Source organism: Crocodylus porosus, unplaced genomic scaffold, assembly GCF_001723895.1.
Source record: "Crocodylus porosus isolate Cpor-Errol unplaced genomic scaffold, CroPor_comp1, whole genome shotgun sequence".
Taxonomy (NCBI): domain Eukaryota; kingdom Metazoa; phylum Chordata; order Crocodylia; family Crocodylidae; genus Crocodylus; species Crocodylus porosus.
Genome location: NW_017728917.1, coordinates 36,159,591 through 36,179,675, shown reverse-complemented (window position 1 = coordinate 36,179,675; position 20,085 = coordinate 36,159,591). Strand labels below are relative to the sequence as shown.

Below are 20,085 nucleotides of genomic sequence, written 5' to 3'. Positions count from 1 at the left end.
ATAGCCATAGGAAATGTACACCTGTAATGTACTTCTCCAGTCACTGAGTGGCAGGGTTTGTTTCTCTTCCTCCAAGCAGGTAGGGGAAGGCCACATTTTTATGAAGCCGATTCTTGCACTTAGCCAACAGGGCTGGGAAAGACTTCATGACTGCTTTGTTGTGCGTTGCCTCTTTAAAGTGGCCCTGGTCAAGAGGGACCTTCCTTGTCCTTGACCAACTTTTCACTTGTGTCTGTCTGTTTATAGTACAGTCATTAAAGTTCTCCACCTCCATGAACTACTTATTAGAGACTGCTGTACTCACTGGGGGTGTTCTTCTCATCTTCGTAAGTGCCTGGGCTGAGTCCCCATCCTGTTCTTCACCCAGCACTTGAGCCGGTCCCTCCACCTCTCTACCATGCAGCCCAACAGACATCCACACTCCCTCCTTCCGGTTTCCCTTGGTCACCCCTCCAAAGGGAGGCAGAGTTTTAAAGATCAACCCCCTTGACTGGACAACATTACAGCTGCCATCAGAGTGCTGGGCAAGAGATCCCCTGCTGAGAAGGAAGTGAGGAACCTTTTTGTGCCCCATGTGTTCTGGTAGTGCTGGAAACATCTCCACCTCTACAGTGCTGACCCCTGAAGTCTCCCAGGAATGCAGAGCTGGTTATGCTGAGGGCAAAAGGAGCAGGAAATACAGCTCATCACAATTCTTCAGTGATGCGTACCGAAAAAGCTTGAAAGGTCCCTTTGCTGCTTGTAAGTCACAAGAATGTCCTGGCTCTTCAGAGCAGGCATGTGTAATGGAGACCTGAGTCTTCATCCATAGCACTCTCACTGTCCCTCACATGTCCCCATGGGTTCCTGCTTTCCCCCATCCTCTCCAGTGGCCCATAGTCATGCTTTGAGGCATCCTCTCTGCTTTCCTGATCTCGGTGTGGGGACTTCATTTGTATGGACTGGATTTTCCTTTTGCTGCTGGACTTATGACTCCTAACCACCTAACCAAAGCGCCTGATAACTCCTATTTGGGCTGCAGGGAACAGTGAGAATAGAAACACAAGACTCTGCTAAAGCAGGTAGACACTAGGGAACTTTCCTGAGCCCAGCACAGGATCCTGGGATAGCACGTTGGCTGTTTCTACTCAGTATATCAATAAGTCAAATAAGCTATTAGTATTTCTATAGCAGCTTCCAGACTGGCAGGGATGGCACCACTACAAGACATGAGCACAAGGTTAGGGTGGGAGGTGACCTTGTACTTCAGTGTGACCTAGGACTATATTGGCTCTGCCTGGTCCTGGTTCATGATTGGGCTACAGAGAAGAGCTAGTTTGGTTTCTCATGCAGCTCCATGGATGTTGTGGAGGGATGGAGCTGGGTGAATATGGCAAAACAGCTGATGGCTAATTTAGAGAAAGTCATGGTCAGGTGGTGGAGATAGCACACAGAAACAGGTGAAATAAGCAACTATTCACAATTGATGCATTTCTTGCCTTGTCTGGGTAAAATCCAATAATCCATGTTTAGGGGTAACAGGTGTGGGGTGGTTTGAGAATTTAGCCAAACTAGACGCACTGGGAATGGCTTCTTGAATTTGAATGGGCAAAGGAACCCACCTGCAAAGAGAGGATGGTTTTAGGTGGAGGAGAATCAACAGACTGGGGGCGTGGGGCAGAAATCCCCATTCCCCTGTGCTAAAATAATGCCACTAACAGCTGCCTGCAGCTGCACTGCTTCTTGGGTCATCCTGTTGTGTTAGCATTCAGCTTGCATTCAGGAGCTCTCTGGTAGATCCACTTATAGAGGGGAGTGTGAGTGAATCCATTGATTTTGGGTTTCTTTCTTTGTTTTCTGGGGTTTTTTGGGTTTTTTTTTGTTTTTTTTAAATACTGCCTTAGTTTGTGGCCTGTCTTTTGTGATTGGAAGGAGGCATGTCTGTAGCAGGGCGGGTCGCTCGGGCGGCTGCACGCATGATCATGTGCTTCCCTCTTCTCTGTCTAGCGGGATGTGTTCGCCTGATTTCCCAGAACAGAGACTTTGAACAATTTGTTGTTTATATGATGTATTTATTTTTACTTGTGTTTCATGTCATTTTTTTAAAAAAACAAATAAATTGTAACTTGGTACAACTGCCTGTGGGCTCACTCGCTCCTCCTGCTGTGAAACATCCAGAACCAGAGCAGGGGTCTTGGGCTGCAGGAGGTCTGGTATGGATGTTCATGCACACATGCACTCATCTCAGCCCCAGCTGTGAGTGCCAGGGGTGTCAGAAGAGGCTTAGTGAGCTTGATTGTGCTGGAGGGAGTGGAATAAGGGATCACTCAATTCAGCAGAGCACCTTGGCAGATGTGTTAAGACTCAATGACACAGTGCTTTGTGGAAGTGGGGCACAAGAAACCATCACCATGGTCAACAATAAGTTAAAACTAGTCCCTGACAAACAGCCAGTGACTGGTTGCTCCGCTCAGTTGCTTTGGTTCACCAGCTGAAGTTGACCCTCTTTTGACACTGTAGCACAAGGGTGTTATTGCAGAGGATTTTCCCCTGGCAGGAGCATCCCAGCTCTGGCCCTGGCTTGTTACAAAGTACATTTAGTGAGGTAGTGGCCTTGGTTTTGATAAGCTGATTCACAAACCCCCAGGTGGGGGCGGGGGCAAGCAAACCTATGCTGCTTGGAAGCAGCTGCCAGCCTGAGCCTGCAGGAATGGCCAGTGCAGCTGGGAGAACAGTACTGCAAAGGATTTTCCCTGCAGGTTTGGTGAATGACCTCTGCCCAAGCTCGTTGCTGTGGAACGGGTCGACAGAGCCCTGGCCACCATGTTTGCATCTCTGAGGTCTGTGAAGACAGTGTCTGATCTGAAGCCCCTGCTGAACTGCCCCGCGCCTCAGCTCAACATGTTCTGTCTCCACCTGCCACTTCTGCTAGGAAAATTAGTCAATGCCTGAGGCACTTTCCAAGTAGACCTGGGATTAGTGCTGCCTTGCCCTGCCCTGTGCTCCAGCCACTGCACCAGGCAGCATCCTGCCTTGCAAAGCCTCCTCCAAGGGGCTGGACTGGGGGGAAGCCTGCACTGGGGCTAGGTCTGCATTTCATGCAATGTAATGGCCGCCTGCAAGTGGCTGGCAAGAAACAGGAGGGGCCATTCTTCCTCTCCAGTATTTATTTTTAAGAAGAAGAATAAAAATGACAGGAGAAAAATGCAGGGAATAAATACTTCATGGTATGTAGATACTGTCTATCCCCTGGTCAGGTCAGTCTTGCTCAGCAGGCTTTGTAACCAGCTGTCTGCTCCAGGTCAGGGGCTGGGTCCCCTGCACGCACTCACTGCCAGACGTGGCTGTTCCAGGGGGCTCTGGGTGTCCCAGTGTTTCTGGTGTCTTCACCATCCCCCCCCAGGCTCGGGGAAAGACGGGAGAAGGGCAGAGTCATGTCTGAGGTAGTCAACAGCAGGTCCTTAGGTTTTTCAGCAAGCATCTGGAGCTGGTAGTGGCAGGCAGGGTGGGCATTTAGAAAGGCTCTGGGGACACAGCCAACTAGAGAGAGAGGGAGGCTTCCATGCCCTCCTGAGCCCATGTGGCACAAAGATCAGAGCAGTCTCAAGCCACTTCCTTGTGCTGAGTGGGGCCAGGATGCCGGCGCACCCTGCCTTTCTTGCCTTCCAGGGAGTGCTGCTGCCACTTCTGGTTCCAGGCCTTTTGCCGCTGCCTCTCCTGGTGCCGCAGAGCACTGCAGTATTCACTGAGGCTGGTGCCTGGTGGCCCCAAGGCCCGTGGGTACCCCTTGTAGTGGAACTGCCCTGCGATGCCAGGCATGGCGCTCTGGTGATTCCCCCCTGCCTCCATGGCCTTGCTCCACTTGGAAGGTGGGGCCTCCATCACCTCGTGCCCAATGACACGGAGGGTGTAGCGTGCAAGGGGGTGGGAGAAGGAGCGCTCCACCGCCTGGCACTCATACAGCCCTGCGTCCTCTCTTGCCAGCTGGCGGATCAGGAGTCCCTGCTCAAGGACGGAGATGCGGTCGTTCTTCCTAACCTGGAGCAAATGCAGGAGGCAAAGTGAAGGAGGCGGGGGGCTCTGAACTGCAGCGCGGTGCAGGGGCTGCAGCTCAGCCAAAATGTCTGCAGGGGTTTTATGAGGCTGAGCTGGGAAGGGGGTGGAGCTGTTGTAGGCAAAGAACAGAGGCCTGCACAGTGTCTCTTCCACATCTGCAGAGAGGCCCAGGCACCTTCCCTGCCCCATCCAGGGCACTGTCCCCTGACCCAGACAGCCTAGCCCTGAGCCATTCCTTTCCCCTGTACCTCTTCCAGCACTGCCGCCCTGCTGTGCTGCATGAGCCAGCGCGTGGCCGTCTGAGGAGAGTGGGCCACGCACTCCAGGAACGTGGAGTTATTCTCCACCCCGAACACCAGCTTCTCCTCGGCTGCAGGGAGCTCTGTGCAAGGGGGGAGCAAAGGAGTGGGCACAGGGTAGGGGGAGCCCTACCAGGGCTGGTGCCTGCTACTGCAAGACCCTACTCATGAGCCATCAGCACTCCCTGCCCCACAGATTCCTCCCTCAGCATCCCTCAGCTGCCACCTGAACCACTGCTGCTCCAAGGGGCAGGAGCTGACATTGCACCAATGCCATGCTGTGCTGCCTCACTCCCAGCTGCCCCTTCTGCCCAGGGCCCTTGTGCCCGCCTTCCCCCCATCTACAGCAGGAAGAAGAGCCCAGAGAAGGCACCACACTGGTGCTGGGTGGGTGTGACCATGGCTGACTCTCACCCTCTGTGGTGTCCTGGCACTGGCTGGCTGGATCAGCCTTCAGCACATCTTGGCACCGTGCTCGCCTGTAGGAAGGGGAATGAGACCGTCCAGTTGGTCAGTTGGGTACCTGCAGCATCTCCTGGTGATGCATGGTCTGTGCACAGGAAGCTTGTTAGCAGGACTGTGTGTGAGGGCCCCAGGAGTGGAGTTGGGGGGTTGGTCTGGGGGGGTGGGGAGGGGGCAGAGTGGCAGTGGCAGGGCTGTGGGTATGGGGGAACCAGGGCAGGATGAAAGAATAATGGCAGGGCTGGCTGAAGCCTACACCAGGGCTAGGCAGGGGCTGCTGCAGTGCAGAGCTGCTGGCTGGGTTGGCTTGGGGAAGCTGCTGCCAGTGCTGAATCTCATACCAGCTGATAGTGTTTGTTGCTGCTGGCAAGGGTGTCAGGGGAGCTAGGTAGCCTGCCCTAGGCCTTCCCTCTTCACCATATGCAGACATGGCTGCCATCCCTGGGAGGGCAGTGTGGGGCTGGGAGCACGGTCAGGGCTGGGTCTCACCTCTTCTCAATCAGCGGGTGGGGGCTGCAAGCCTTGCCATCCCAGGTGCAGTAGGGGTCCCTGCCCAAGCAGCAGTCGGTGCAGGCCTTGCCATAGAGCTCACAGCGGTGCAGGGAGAGCTGGACCAGCCCATGGGCATTGCTCACAAAAAGCTCCTGCTGCTCACAGAACCAGGACAGTGGCACTTACCTGGATGCTCCTGTCCCCACCCCAGCTGGCCCCAGGGCTCTGGGGCAGGGTGAACCAAGAGCCAAGCCTCCCCATGGGGGAAGCAATTGGGTCGTATGTGGCTGTAAATTAATGTAGGGCACCCTCCTCTTGTCCTGCAGCTGGGCTGTGCCAGTGCCCTGGAGCAGGGATCCCATTGCCTGAGCCCAGGAGGCTGGTCCCCCAGCACACATGCCACAGACGGGAGCAACAGGGCCCGGGCCTGATGGGGTCTGCAAGCAGGACTGGGTCTCAGAAAACGGCTAGTGAGGACTCACCCGCTTCAGTGAAAACTGCATGTCCAGGATGGGCAAGGGCACCTACGAGAGAAAGGCCATCATTGCAGTGGGAGGGGGCAATAGTTGTGCTCAGCCAAGGCAGCCCTGGCTGTGCTGGGTTCCCTTAACACACAAGCAGTGAGAGGGTTAAATCCAAGAGGGCTGTGGTCACCATTCCCAGCTGGGCTGTTACAAGACCCTGCTGCAGAGACAGGCAGCGTGCTCCCAGGGGGAAGTGTGTAGGGCAGGCTGGTTTGACCAAATAACTGGGTTGCCCCGAATCCAACCTCAGCCCTGGCTGAAGACTCAGCCATGCTTGGGTTGGGAAGTAGCCGTGGCCCAGTCTGGCCAGTGCTCCAGCTTGTGCCTCATGGTTCAGCCCATGTTTCAACCCTGCCCAGGCTCAATTATTTGCTTCTGACCTCAGATGCAGGGAAACAACTTGGGGCCTCCATTGCTGACCTGTACGATGGGCATGTCAGGTAGCACTGAGAGGCACCAGAGAGCATAACGGTGAAGCTGCAGTGACCTACAGAGGCTTGCCAGGTACCTGTGGCGACTAAGGTGAGAGCCCACTGCAGCCTGGTGCTGCAGGAGAGCAGGGCTGACTGCCAGCCCCAGCCATCACCACCAGCTCCTCATGTGATGCAGACACCACCCCCCACCCCAGCAGGGGAAGAGCCCAGGCTCTCAGCCTTCTGCTGCGGATGCTCTCTGTAGGGTCTGCTCCAGGAGAAGCCAGAAGGGCCCCTCAGGGCAGGGCTGGTGGAAGCATCTGAAATACCTTAGAGATGCTGATCTCCTCCAAGCTGATCTCCTCGCTGTCCTGGCCTCCCCCACTGGTGACTGCCACCTTCAGCACTTTGCCTTCATCTGTGGAACCAACAGTGGGAGGAGGTGTCAGGGTGGGGAGGATGGGGCACCCCTGCCACAGTGAATCCCCTGCCTACTGCTTGGGAGAAGCTCTGCAGTGTGGCTTGGCTTCTACAGCTGTCCCTAGACAGGAGTCCCCATAGGGCACTTAGGTGGGACAGCTGAGCCCTTGTTCCTCTTAGACCACACCATGAGGCACCTCTTGTTGGATGCTGGTGTTGGCAGGACACTTGCCTGCCTGGCTGAGGTAGTGTTTTTTAGAGACATCCCCCTGTGGCCCCGGTTATAGGCAGGGACAGACGGACAGAACCCTGATGGGCTAGTCCTCACTTTTTGTGGCTTCACCAATTTCTGCTGCATTTAGGCTGCACTGTGTTTCCAGCCCTTGTAGTGCTGATGGGAGCACCCACCACTCTAGCATTGCACAGAGGCAGACACACTGAGTAGTGTCCAAAGGTTGTGCCCAGCACAGGGATGTTCAGGAGCAGGCTGAGAGGTCTTCAGAGCAGCTCCTATCACTACCCCACTGGGCACTTTTGTGCATGAAACCCACCGGAGTTTCCCTAAGAAGAAGCTAAGTGGGAAATATACCCACAATTAAAGCCCAGCCATCTGGAGCTGGGTACCAGTAGGCTCAGAGTCCTCCACACATGATCTGACATAGCATCTCACTGGGGTTGTCCTGACCAGCTGCAGAGCTAAGCCAGATGCCAACCTGGCCCCACCTGGGCTGAGGAAGGCCCGTCTCCATCATGGTTGGGAGAGCTGCCCTGGCACTCCCTGGCAAAGACTTAAATATGTAACCTCAAAGAGCAGGGGAGCTTATATGAAGTATTGTAACCAATAGGAAAATGATACAAGGCATTTTTACCAATAGGCTGGCAGTATGCAGACTTTTGGAGTATGCCTTCCCTGCTGACCTAGGGATGCAAGCCAGCCTCTTCTGTCTCCTGACGGAAGGGATATGTCTTGGCTCCCCCGGCCCGCGCCATCTGGGAGTCACTGGAATGTCTAAGCCTGCCCTTGAGAAGGTTCCCCAAACCCAAGTCAAAGCCTGCGACCTCATGGTTTAATGAGTTAGTTGCAGAGCCAAGTGCCAGTCCCTGGAGCAGCTCTGGGAAGGCCAGAAACCTTTACTAGGTGCATCTCAAGGAAGGGAGGGAAGTGTGGGCCATAATGCTCTCACCAGCAAGAATCTGAGCACTCTCTTTGAGCACATTTACATGCAGCATGGGTAAAATGCAGCCACCTCTGCAGCAACCTACTCCAGGAAGGCAACAACCAGCTGGGGTGCAGCACAATAGTGGAGTGAAGGGAAAGTCTGCCTCAGATATGAGGTCACGCCCCATCTTATACTCCACATCTTCCAATATCCAAGCAAACCACCAGACTTCAAGTTCTCACCCGAGACACCCACTGACACAGGTTAGCTGGAACTTAGTTTCTCTCCAAGGTTACGGGGCTGAGCTGACCATGCTGGGATCAGAGCCTGTTGACTCTGAGACCCTGGGCAACTGGATATCCTCCAAGACTATATGGAAAACCCTACAGTTACCCAGGAATGCTACAGCTTGCAGTCTGTGCAGTATGTGCTGCATCCATAGGAGCAGGGGAGGTTTTTATAGCAGGAGGAGGGGGAATGCAAAGGAGGGCCACTGCAGAGGTCACAACCCCACCATCATCTCTGTGATGGTCACAAGTGGCCCAGAGGCCAGCATGCCAGCATGATCAAAACTGGGCCAGAGCCAGAGGCCAGCATGATCAGAACTGGGAGGTGAGCTGTTAGTTACAGATTTCCCTTGCTTTATGCTGTACATGTGTTCCTGGAAAACAATGCAGAACTTGAATTTGCATAAAGGAAACCTACTTTACAGTGTAATAATGCACCGCACAAAGCAGCTGACTGCAGGGTTGCACCACACTGATCTCATAAGAGTGAATTTACCTTGCATATAATGAATTTTTGGTATAAAAAGGGTTATCCCATAAGAGTGAATTCACACATACAGAACCCGTATAAAGTGAGGGAAACCTGTACTGCAGCTGTGATTTATGGAGAGCAGGTGCTACAAAGAAGAGAGTCTGGAAGCCTTTTATAGCTCTGACTACTTGATTAGAGCAAGGGGATTATTGCATCTCCTCCCCTCACAGGGAAAACTGCCTCAAGGTCGGCATGAGAGCACGGTCTCCTGTGCTGAGCAAGGAGGAGAGAGCAGATTGCCCTGAAATGCTCCAGCAAGCACTTAAGTGAATCTCTGTTCAATCCAAAGCCAAGCTGGTTGGGAGAGCTGAGGAGAGACCAGCCCTGGGGAAGGTGGCCAAGGATGTTTAGGCATTATGCAATGTGAGCTCTCACAACCATGTGAGAAGACCAAGCCAGAGCCCTCTAAGTATAGCAAGAGACACCAAACTCAGGCTCAGCCTGGCAAGCATGCCACAAGCTGGCCATCACCAAGCTAGCTGAAGAAGTGCCTTCTTGATTACAGCCTGTCTCCAGGTCACTGACTGTGTGTGGCTTGCTGGCAGACCCCTGAAGAGGGAACTTTGTGCATCACTAGCTCCACATCTGCTAGCTCTGTGTATCTGTCCCCCCTTGCTAGTAGGCTCTGAATGATGTGTTTGGTGGAAGAAGGGGGGAGAGGCAGAAGGGCAGAGGTGGGGCCAGAGAGAGAGAGCGAGAGATGGCTTCCAGTGGCTGCTCCTCATAGAAGTTAATGACCCACTTGTGCTTTTGGAGCACAGTAACCCACTTGGCCAGCCTAGGATGTACCCCTGTTGTCTGCAGCACCTGGATAGCTCTGTGGGGCAGTGACCTCCATGGGTACATGGGGCAGGGAGTCACCATGTCCTGATTAGGGCCAGGTGCATTGGTAGACCCAAAGGGTAAGCACCCCAGAGGCTGAATGTAGATGAGTGGATGCTGCCAGGGTGGTGCTAGGGGTACAGGACTGGATCAATACAGCTCAGTGAGACAGGACTGCATGGAACCGAATGGCAATGTTTTCTTGGCTCCAACAGGGGTGCTCACCAGGCTGAGGCACACCAGCAGCATAACATGAGAGCCCCCCAACCCTTTGACTGGCAAGGTGTTCATAGGGCCAAGGGCGCAGGCCGCGGAGCCTCTACCTGTGCCGAGGAAGAGAATGTCGTAGTGTCTGTTCTCTGTCTCCAGCCTGTGCACCAACAGCTGCCGCAGCCGATAGGGCACATTGACTTTCACTAGGATGGGCTTGTGGCGAAGCGGGTAGATGGGCTCCCACATCAGCTGGTGGGTGCGCATGAAGCTGATCACATCATCGGGGAAGTCCTTAGTGGACTGGAGAAGAGGGTCATACGTTTCGCTGGGGCACTGTGGGGGCAAGAGGGGCAAATGGAAGGGGGATGGAAAGCACAGAGTGGCCTGCCCCCTTCCCTCCCCCTTCTGAGACCCAGTTACCTCCCAGCTACCCCAGTGCTGCACACTTACTGTTCCTGGACGGGGGTAGGGGATCCGCCCCTTGTACTCCACCCAGCGGTAGTCAAAGCCTTCCTTGTGTGCAAAGGGCCCGTTGAAAGCAGCTCGCACAGCGGCCATGGAGTAAACACATACAGCAGAGCCACTGAAGACCCCGCTGCTGGAAAGGAGAGACACAGGAATGAAAGGACTGGAGACAGACCCCACAGCTCCAAGAGCTGGAGCTGACATGGCCTTGTCCACGTACAGGAGCTGCTGGTTTATATGGGTCAGTGTTCAATCAGTTTATCCTGCCCCAGCTCTGTTTCTGGCTGCCTTGTGCTAACAAAGAGCAGGCACAGAAGGGGTCTGCATCACTATAGCAAGACCGGCACAGCCGGAGACACACCACCCTGTGCACAGGAGCAGGGAGATTTACAGCTTGCAGGGAAGCAGCCATGAATCCCTTATTCACGTATTGTCACTCTGGGATCCCCTCTGCAGAGCAGCACCAGCTCATGGGGCAGAGGGCAGGCTTCCCTCCAGCTGAGATATGCTGGACAGGATCCCAGGGGTGAACATTGGCTCTGCAGTGGAGTCTTTGATTTCCTGTGGTCTTGCTGCATCCTACCATAAAGACCTGCTGTCTTTCTGTCCCTACAGGAACTGTCAGTGGCCACCAGCCTGTCCTGCCAGCCAGTGTCCCTGCTGTTTGTGTGAGACAACTCCCTTTGCTTTTCCCTTCTCTCCCCTCCCTCTTCTCAGGCACCATTTAACTCCTAAAGCCTCCTGCAGGACAGATGCCCCTTAAGCCACTCAGGCAGAAGCTTCCTGTCCATGCTCACCTGGAGACAGTGAAGAGGCCAAAGATGAGAGGGCTCTGGGGGTTTCGGGTATGGAGGAGGAAGACATCCTCTGCAAAGAGACCAGGTGAGAAGGCCTAAGCCCCGAAATGCTGGATCGCAAGTTCTCAGGACCCAGTTCTGGGGCAAGGGTCCAGTGTGGCTGCCCCACCCTTCAAGGTGACCCACCTCTGCCCTGAGCCCTCTGCTGCAGGAGGGGGCAGCTCCATGCAAGACAGAGCTGGTCCCCTCCTAGGGGACCCCAGCACCTCAGGCCCAGACAAGGGCACCGTGGACTTGTGGCTGAGGGAGGGAGCAGGGCAGGTGCTCTGCACTCACCTAGCTGATCAAAGTGCGTCTCAGTGCCTTGGGGCCCCGGGATGGAGCAGACCAGCCGGGCTTTGAGGAATGTGCTCCAGCGATTGATCAGACTGCGCTTCCCACCCAGGTCATTCTGCCAGGCACAAAGAGGTATTTCTCAGCAGGAGTCTCGCTGAACCAACCCCATCCTCCATCCCTGCTTCCTCCAGCACTGTTAACCCCACTGTGACCTAGGTTTTCTGAATAGGAGTGGGGGGCAATCCATCATCACCACCCTCCAGCCACTCTGTGAAGTGGGGTGGGTCTGGCTCTTCTACTTTCTGCCTCTCCTGACAGCCCCTGGGCACGGCTGGGACAGAACAGGGCAATGAGACAACTAATCTCTGGGGCTGCACAGTTCCCTCCCACACCTCCCTGCTAAGAGGGAAGAGGGCAGTTACCCAGGGAACCTTCTTGGATCACAGGCCTTAGCATTTCTGCTACCCGAGCTGCAGAAAGCAATAGCTTTGATAGTCAGCATCTCAAGACCCTCCAGCTAGGTTCTCACCTTGAGAACACAAGGTGTCCTCACCGCCCATGACAGATGGGGAAGCACTAGCAGAGGGAAACAAAGGGACTTGCTCAAAGTCGTGTAATGAGTGTAAACTGCTGTATGTATTTACTTCATGGCAAAGCCAGGTAAGCCCCAACTTCTCCTGTCCTTCTGTAACCACAAACTAGGCTGCCTGCTCTTATCAGACCCTGGTACTGAGCCAAAAGGCCCCTGAGGTGAGTGAAGGAATTATGAGCAAAGTCACCCCCCTTTCATTATGAGACAGTGGCAGAATGACCGGGTCGCTGTGTCTCCCAGGGGTGGCCCATAGCAGCACTCTGGCCTCGTGGGAGCTACCTTGCATACCCGGGCTACCCGGGCGTGGATGCGGCGTCTCTCCCATGGGCCGGCCTCCAGGGCTATCTCACGGAGGAAGATGTACACCTTGTCATCGTGGGCATTGTAGGTGTCAGGAATGGCATAGGCCCCAATGAACACAGGCTCTGCACAAGGGGAACAGCAGGGAGAAAATGGCTTGGTGTTGGCAGCCTTGGGCTCTGGGTTTATATCATAGTGGCACCTGGGAACTGCAGTCAGGACTGGGGCCCTTTGTGAGAGGCACTGTGGGCACATGTGGGAAGCAATGGTAGCTGTTGTATAGAGTACTCACTTCAGTAGGGCGAGACTCGAGTTTTGGCATTAGGACCCATTCCTAGATTGTAAAGCCAGAACACTCAGTCTGATCACAGAGCCCAACCCCTGCACAATGTGGGCCAAAGAATCTCACTCAATTACTCCTGTGCTAATGCCATCACATCTTCAGCAAAGCTGAGCACCACGGGGCTCTGGAGGTGCATTCAGGAGCTAAGAACCAGCTGCAAAGCTTAGTCTGAGAAGGCCCTGCTGGACTTGGTGCCTGGTGGCATGATTCAGTAAAATGAGAAGCTGATGCTGAGAAGAGCCACCTCAGAAGAAAGCAGGACTGGAATTACAGTGTCTAGGGTCTGGGTTCTCCAGTAGAGTCACTGCCTCCTCGGAAATGTGCCACTACTGACGACGCGTAGGGGGTGCATGGGAGTGCCCATGCACCCCCTGATGGCTGCACTCACCACTTAGGTGATTGGCAGGGGGGGCAGGTGGGCACATTGGTGCCCCCCTGCAAGTGCTGGCCAATTGCTGCGCTTGCTGCAGCCGCTTTTGGAAGCGGCTGTGGCAGCTTCTGGGAATGGCTGCAGCGATCGGCCGGTGCTTGCTCCCAGAAGCAGCTGCAGCCACTCCCGGAAGTGGCCCCAGTGAGCGCAGCGACCGCCTGCAGTGATTGGTCATTGTGGGATTGCCCAGCCCCCCCACCCCCGACCGCAGGATTGCTCACGGGGAATATCTTCTGGTCAGCAGGATCGCCTGCGGGGGGATCCCCCACTCTGGTCTGCGGGATTGGTTGCAGAGGGGGCACATGCCTCCCCTGACGAAGGCAGCACCAGTTGCCCATGCACTGGCTTCAGCACAACAAGGCCCAGGCCACTGTCCAGTGGTCCCAGAATCACACTCCACTGGGACTGAGGTTTGGGGCCAGTTCAATAGACTGTTCCAGTCTGCATCTTGACAAGCTAAGGGCATCCCAGGGTGCTTAGTCCAAACATTTTGGGGTCCTTGGCAGAATCAGAATAAACACCCCTGTATGAGTCTGATCATTGCCATTTTGTATGCCAGAGAGGAGACCTTTAGGCTGAAAGCATAAGCAGCTAGGGCTGTCTTCCTGCAGCTCCAACAGATTCCCACCCTCTGCAGAGGAGCCGCAGAGCAGGCCCTTTCACACCCGCCGACTGGTGGGTTACACAAGCCTAAACTGTTCCTGCAGGGTGATGGTTTCATTGTGATCTTCCTTGCTCATTCTTCTTCATGCAACAGAGATCTGAGAAATGTCCAAGCCAACCTGGGCTGAGTTATGCACCAAAACAATAGCTAACCTGTGTCTTCAGCTCAGAGGCAAATGAAGCTGCTAGGCTTTGGTTTCAAACCAGAGGGTGCCTGTAGACATGCAGGATGCCTGCTCTGACATCCTGTAATTGCAGTGCATCAGAGGAGACTTGATTGAGTCTGCTTGAAGTGTGCTAATTAGCATGCTCCAGCAGCCTTGAAATCTCATGTATTCAGTGTTCCTGTGCTTCAAAATGGCAGCAAGGGCACTTTAACTAACACTTGCCCCTGCTGACATTTTGAAGTGTGGGGTACTGAATAGATGAGATGCTGGGGGTGCTTTAATTAGAGCGGCTTCTGAGAATTGCTTTGATTATAGCACCCACCAGAGCATGTGTAAAGATGCCCATCATGTCTTACCAAGGGCCTAAATACAGCCCTGAGGGGGCAACTGAGGGCTTTTCTCCTTGCCCTAGGACTTCATGAAGCCTGAAGCCTGGAAGGAGCAAGGAAGTGGGGGAAGGGGCAGGTATGGGATGACAAAGAGGGCTATTTGAAGTACCTGAATGGGCAATTGGAGCCCACTGGTACTAGGAGGTCTGGGCCTCTCAGCAATGAAAGAAAATGAGGCCCTGGGTACCAGCAGCAGCACAACAAATATGGTGCCCTGCATTCCTCCTGCACTCATTCTTCTTCCCCCAAGCACCAAGTGGAGTCACTCTGCTTGCCAGGATGCCAGGACCCAATGCCCCCACCAGAATGTATCTTGATACCCTCCCTACCATTTAGCCAGTGGTCTTGGTTCTGTTCTGTTCGGATGTAGTTCTGGTCAGCCCCATGAACCCCGGTTCGGAAGAAGGCAGCACTACTGCCCATAAAGTCGATGGAGGTGCCTGAGTAGAGGTCTCCATCTGCCAGGTCAGAAAGGGAAGCACAGGTTAGCAAGTGGTGCTGGAGCTGTGTCCTTACACAGACAGTCCTTCATTCCTGGACCCTTTAGAAAAGCAGCATAGAAGGGAGTAGTGGTTAGCGTGGCATGTCAGAGCTTCACATGGGAGCAGTCACTTGGCCATGACAAGGGAACTGGGCTTAAATATAAAGTAGTATCCAAGCAACCAAATGACACATTCTTTTTCTTGTGTAGCTGTCTCTGGGTTGAATGTTCTCTCTGGCTGCAGAGGAGGTCCAGGTGGACAGATCATCTCTCTGTCTCAGTGGATACTTTGGGTATTGAAGGTGGTAGAAAGTTACCCATACCCAGACAGAGGGAAGCCAGGCTCTCTAAATGTGTTTGCACATTCAGTGAAAGTAATTACAGACATTTAAAACCTAATGAACTTGCAGGGAGCCATGCTGTAGCGCTACCTAGCTACAGGGCAGATCAATTAAGACAACTGATTCTCTGATCCAGGAGGGCTGTGCTAGGAGAACTTCTTCCTGAAGTTTCCACCTACAAGATCTGAGTCTTTATTAGCCTATGACAGCCTCAGCTCACCACCTTTGGCTTTCATATCATTGGAAAAATGAGGCTACTCATAGACATAGAGACATGGCAGGAGCAGAACTGAATGAGATAGGGTATAGCTGTGCTACACTGCAGCCCATGTAGACGTGCCCAAACCGGAGTTAAACTAGCCAGCTCAGCTGTGATTGAAGCATAGCCACAGCAGCATGGGCTTCAATGCAGCCAGCATAAGCCAACCCAGGATGCTGGGCAGGTCCTCAGCAGCTGAAGCCCAGGCCACTGCTCTTGGGATCTGACCCAGATCAGGTGTGTCTGAATGAGCTGTTGTTACACCCTTGGCTTACATACAGACATACCCTGAGATGCGAGAGGCTATTGGCAAGCACAGAGCTGACTATCCATCTGAATCTATTTCATTTGTAATGCACCTATTTCTACAGGGTCTAGTATCTACCTCCAGCCTCCTACATGTTCCTCTTACCTATAAGCAGCCCAGTAAAGGGTTCGTGGGGACTGTATGGACATTTGCCTCGCCCAGATTCCATAGAGTGGGCCACCAGCTGCATAGGTGAGGTCCCCAGTTCCTGCAGGTGGTTAAAGAGAAGACTTCATTCCAGGCAGAGGCTTGCAACAAACCAGGCTGAACTGTGCTGGGCACCTCCCCATCACTAGCAAGGTCTGCTCCAAACTGCTCCTGGCACATGCCTGATAGGTTGCCAGGCTACTATCACTTAATTTTTATTCAAGGATTGTGCTGGAGGCTGAATGAGGTAAACATTGTCCCTGTTTCCAGTAAACTTGCAAGGTAGGAAAGTATCTCTGTTGTGCAGTCAGACATGGAAGACAGCAGACAGCAACTGATGCTGGTCCCATTTAGCTTGTCTGTAGATAAAGGGCAGGATAGGGCTTGGGAAGCTCAGCTTCTGTTGACTTGGTAGCAGTCAGCCCCTGGAAAGGGCTACCAATATAGACAGTGTGTGTGTGTCCCTGCAGCAAAGACGTTCATGCTGTGAGGTCCTTTGATCTGGTTGCAGATCTGGGCAAGAGCATATGCTGGGTCCCCTCTCACTTCTCATGCTGCTCAGAAGAGTTGTGTCCCTCCCACTTTCTCTTGGTGCCTGATGACGATGACTAGTAGAGGGGGCATCCTGGGGTCCCTTTTCCTTTCAGGCGGTGCAAAGAGGGTACAGGCATGCTCTGGGGTCCCTCTCTGCCCACACCAATGGTGAATTCCCCTTGCAGAGTCTCTCTCACCTTTTCCCTTTCTCCAAGCTGGATGAAGGTGCAGATGGGCTGGTAGGAGCCTGTTCCACAGGCAAACACATGGCTCTGGTTAAATGGCTGGAGGAGGCGGATGAAGTTGGCACATTCTGTCTGTTCAGGAGGAACATTTTCTTAGAAAGCAGCTCTTTTCTTGCTAGGGCCCTGGTACTAAGGTCCTGGGCCCCCAGCCCCTTCTGTTCTAACACTGATCATATCTCCCCCCAGTGCATGAAAATTCCCTGGAGTCATTTGTTCTTCCCCAGAAGTATGATTGATGCCTGGCTATTGTTAACCAAGAGAAGTGGTCTGACAGGCCCAGAGCAAAGCTGTATTCTTAATATCCCAATTGGCAAAGGTTAGGTTAGATCAAGGGAGTTGTACTGACAACCAGAGATCACGTGGACAGGCCAGTGAGGCCCCAGGGCCTGCCCTTAGCTTGACAAACCTTCTTGTGTCAAGCAGCCCCCACCAAGGCCCATTGCATGGGTCACTGTGCTTCAAATATGGGTGGATGAGCTTACAGGGGACTGCTGAGCCATGAAGTGCTCAGTGCTGCTTTACCTCGGCATTCTTCCCAGCAAGTCTGCAGTGCTCCACCTGCTCTCTGGGGGCTGGCCAGAAAATCTGTAAGAGAAAACACCAGACTAGACCTTAAATGCTGAAGGCTGCAAGTGGCAGAAGAGCACTGGCATAACCCCGGGTCATGCTCTCTTCACTCTTCCTTTCAGGATCCACTCTCTGCCCCTGTGTGACACAGGAGACTGGGCAAGACCGGCTTATGGCCTGATCCAGGAAATGGCGGCTCTTATATTTCATTCCAGCCCCACCTCTCCCACTTGTAATATTGCACCCATCCAGGCAGCGCAGAAGGGGCTCCCTAGGACAGCTCTAGCACCTGTCTCCCTGCAGAGGGTGCCAAAGCATTAGCAGGTGCACACAGGCTTCTGCACAGGCACACGGGCTCCCCCAACACGGTTGCTCAGGTCCCCTGCCAGCCTCTTTCCTTTGGCACAAGTTCATGGGTGCTTCCTGCCAGGGCATCTGGCTCAGGCTTTCCCTTGCCTCCCAGGTATCAAAGGAAGCCTCAGAGTAGATTAGGACAGTTTGTGATAGAGGCATAGGTAGGGAAGACTCACTGGGCTAAGCCAAATCTGAGTCTGGTGAAGGCCAAGTTTAAACTTATTAACAGGCTTGTCTTCCAGGAAGCTCTGCACCGTGAGGCTGGGATGCACGGGGCGATATGTGGCATTCTTGGGGGTTTCCATCACTTGCAATGTAAATGATTTGTTGTGACATCAGATCATTGGTTGCTGCCCAGCCAGCCAGATTTCCATTCCTAGCTGTGCTGCTGGCTTGTATCCACTAACCTCCCCAACACTGCACACTGGATGCTGTTAGCTGCAGCCCAGCGACCCATCAGTGCCACTCTGCTTGGGCAATTGAGCACCACTTGCTGAGCAGGAGCATCTACACTGCATGATGCTTTCCCATGTCATTCTTGTCCTTAAGCTTACTTCACCTCAGGTAGCACATCGAGCTACACAGTACTAGCTTCCCTTTGGCATAACAAGTGAGATCCATTCCCACAAGGCTTCTGGGAAGGAGGAGGTTAGCCTCCCTTGGGACTTCATAGATTCAGAGATTGTGAGGCTAGAAGGGACCTTGGAAGATCATTGGGTCCAGCCCCCTGCACCAGGCAGGAAAGACACTTGGGGTCAGGTGACCCCAGCGAAGTGCCCGTCCAGTCTCCTCTTGAAGATTTCCAGGGGTAGGTGATTGCACCACCTCCGGAGGGAGCTTATTCCACAGTCTGGACACACTAGCTATGAAGTTTTTCCTGATGTTAAGCCTGAAACAGTCTTCTAGGAGTTTATGGCCATTACTCCTGGTTTTCCCTAAGGGTGGCCTGGTGAGCAGTTATTCACTGAGCCCTTGATGTACGCCCTGATGTAGTGGTAAGCTGTTATGAAGTACCCTCTCAGCCTTCTCTTTTTTAGGCTGAAGAGTCCCAGGTCCCTCAGCCTTTCCTTGCATGGCTTGCCATGCAAGTGTCTGATCACACGGGTGGCCCTTCTAACATACGGATACGTTATGTTCCCTTCCTGCAGCCTCCCTAGCACTGACCTTCTGAGGCGGTTTGCTTGGGCTGTCCAGATGCAGAAGGAAGACATGGTTTTTGGCTCCTACCATCAGCCATGCCCTGTCTTCATCCACCAGGAGTGACTGGAACTCTAGCCCATCTTCTGGACCCAGCAATAGGTGGGAGCTGTTTGATCTCAGCAGGTCTGTAGGGCAGACAGAAGGCAAAGGGGAATATCATGGGAAGCATTAACCCCAACTCCATTCCACAGCAGGAGAGCTCACACCCATCTGTGAATGACGAGAGTTTATTCTGTCATTCCCCCATGGCAGGTGGCTGTGACCCTGCCCTCATTCCTCTCTCCTAGTGCAGTCTCTGTTACCCCAGTCCTAGTCTGTGCTCCCTGGGCTACCCCTGTAGCCAGTATTCTCCATGATCCAAGTATTATCCCTGATCCCCAGAAGATTGTAAATGATGTCCCTTCCGCTACCCTCTCAGGAATGATCCAGTGCTGCTACAGAGTGCCCCTTTATGGCAATCCAACCTCACACCCAGCCCCTGAGGACTGTGACTATCCTGCTCTTCCCTCTCTGACAGCAGTATCACACAGGTCAGGGCAGCTGGATGGGACTGCAGGCAGCTGCTTTTGTGGTGAAGTCTGGGTGAGGGTTTTGGAAGCTCAGTTTATGTTACCAACCTTGAAATTCAATGGAGCAATTAGGCATGGAAGAATTTCAAGCATAACTTGCAAGTTCCAGAGACCAGGCAGTCCCGTGCCCTGCTGGGGTGTGGGTGGGAACACAGGGTGGGCCCACTCCATCTTGTCAGGGCTGTTTTCCCAGATCATGGGAGTGTCTTTGAAAAGTGTTGAAGTTTCTCCTGGCTAGTGTCCTTGGTGTTAAAGACTGTGTAGAAACAGCGCTGCCCCCAAGCTGGAGCCTCTTGTCCAATGGCTTCTGCTTCGTCTGTGGGGAGATTTTTTGGCGTGTCTGTGCTGCTGCAGGACTCTAATTTCCTTAGCAGAAACTGTTCCAGCCTTCTGATTTCAAAGATTTCTCCCCCTCCTCTCACCATGATGACTGTTATATAAGGGGTTTCTGCTGCCTGCCCAGTGCAGCTTGTGTGAGATGCAGAGGCCCCATGAAACAGTTCCTGGTACAGATGGGAGGGAGCCACAGAAACCCGTGGGAGAGAGGACCAGTTGGGTGACTGCCTTGTGCCCATGATCCCTGCAGCTAGTCTCCAGAGCACGTGTCCATTTACAGTACTGCTTAATGTTCCAGTTGATGGGGCAGTCACCGCTCCCCTAGGGAGACTGGTCCTGCCACCCGAGCTCCTCTCATTGTCAAGACATTTTCCATAGTTTCATAGCTGATAGGGTTCAAAGGGACCTGAGTAGACCATTGAGTCTGACCCCTGCCATGGCAGGAAAAAGTAGTGGGGTCAACTGACCCCAGCAAGGTGATTGTCAAGCCTCCTCTTAAAGACCCCCAGGGTAGGAGCCAGCACCACTTTACTTGGAAGTTGGTTCCAGATCCTAGCCGCCCTGACAGTGAAGTTGCGCCTCCTGATGTCTAGTCTGAATCTAC

The 20,085-nt window shown here is 53.6% G+C and overlaps 1 protein-coding gene across 4 annotated transcripts in view; it reads right to left on the bottom strand.

Moving 5' to 3' along the window:
• Positions 1 to 1,840: 1,840 nt before the first annotated feature.
• Positions 1,841 to 20,085, bottom strand: part of LOC109311440 (semaphorin-3D-like) — a 49,317-nt gene continuing 31,072 nt past the window's right edge. For 3 of the 4 annotated variants that reach the window (XM_019537092.1, XM_019537096.1, XM_019537095.1), the window contains 16 exons: positions 18,541 to 18,701; positions 16,978 to 17,040; positions 16,408 to 16,527; positions 15,635 to 15,737; positions 14,471 to 14,599; positions 12,129 to 12,274; positions 11,258 to 11,372; positions 10,922 to 10,991; positions 10,110 to 10,257; positions 9,770 to 9,992; positions 6,555 to 6,643; positions 5,771 to 5,812; positions 5,286 to 5,443; positions 4,749 to 4,813; positions 4,284 to 4,417; positions 1,841 to 4,017 (listed from right to left, as the gene is read on the bottom strand). In XM_019537092.1, the coding sequence (XP_019392637.1) occupies positions 3,583 to 4,017; positions 4,284 to 4,417; positions 4,749 to 4,813; positions 5,286 to 5,443; positions 5,771 to 5,812; positions 6,555 to 6,643; positions 9,770 to 9,992; positions 10,110 to 10,257; positions 10,922 to 10,991; positions 11,258 to 11,372; positions 12,129 to 12,274; positions 14,471 to 14,599; positions 15,635 to 15,737; positions 16,408 to 16,527; positions 16,978 to 17,040; positions 18,541 to 18,701 (2,201 nt within the window). In that variant the 3' untranslated portion in view covers positions 1,841 to 3,582. The remainder of the gene's footprint in view (positions 4,018 to 4,283; positions 4,418 to 4,748; positions 4,814 to 5,285; positions 5,444 to 5,770; positions 5,813 to 6,554; positions 6,644 to 9,769; positions 9,993 to 10,109; positions 10,258 to 10,921; positions 10,992 to 11,257; positions 11,373 to 12,128; positions 12,275 to 14,470; positions 14,600 to 15,634; positions 15,738 to 16,407; positions 16,528 to 16,977; positions 17,041 to 18,540; positions 18,702 to 20,085) is intronic. The other variant, XM_019537093.1, reaches the window with a different exon arrangement.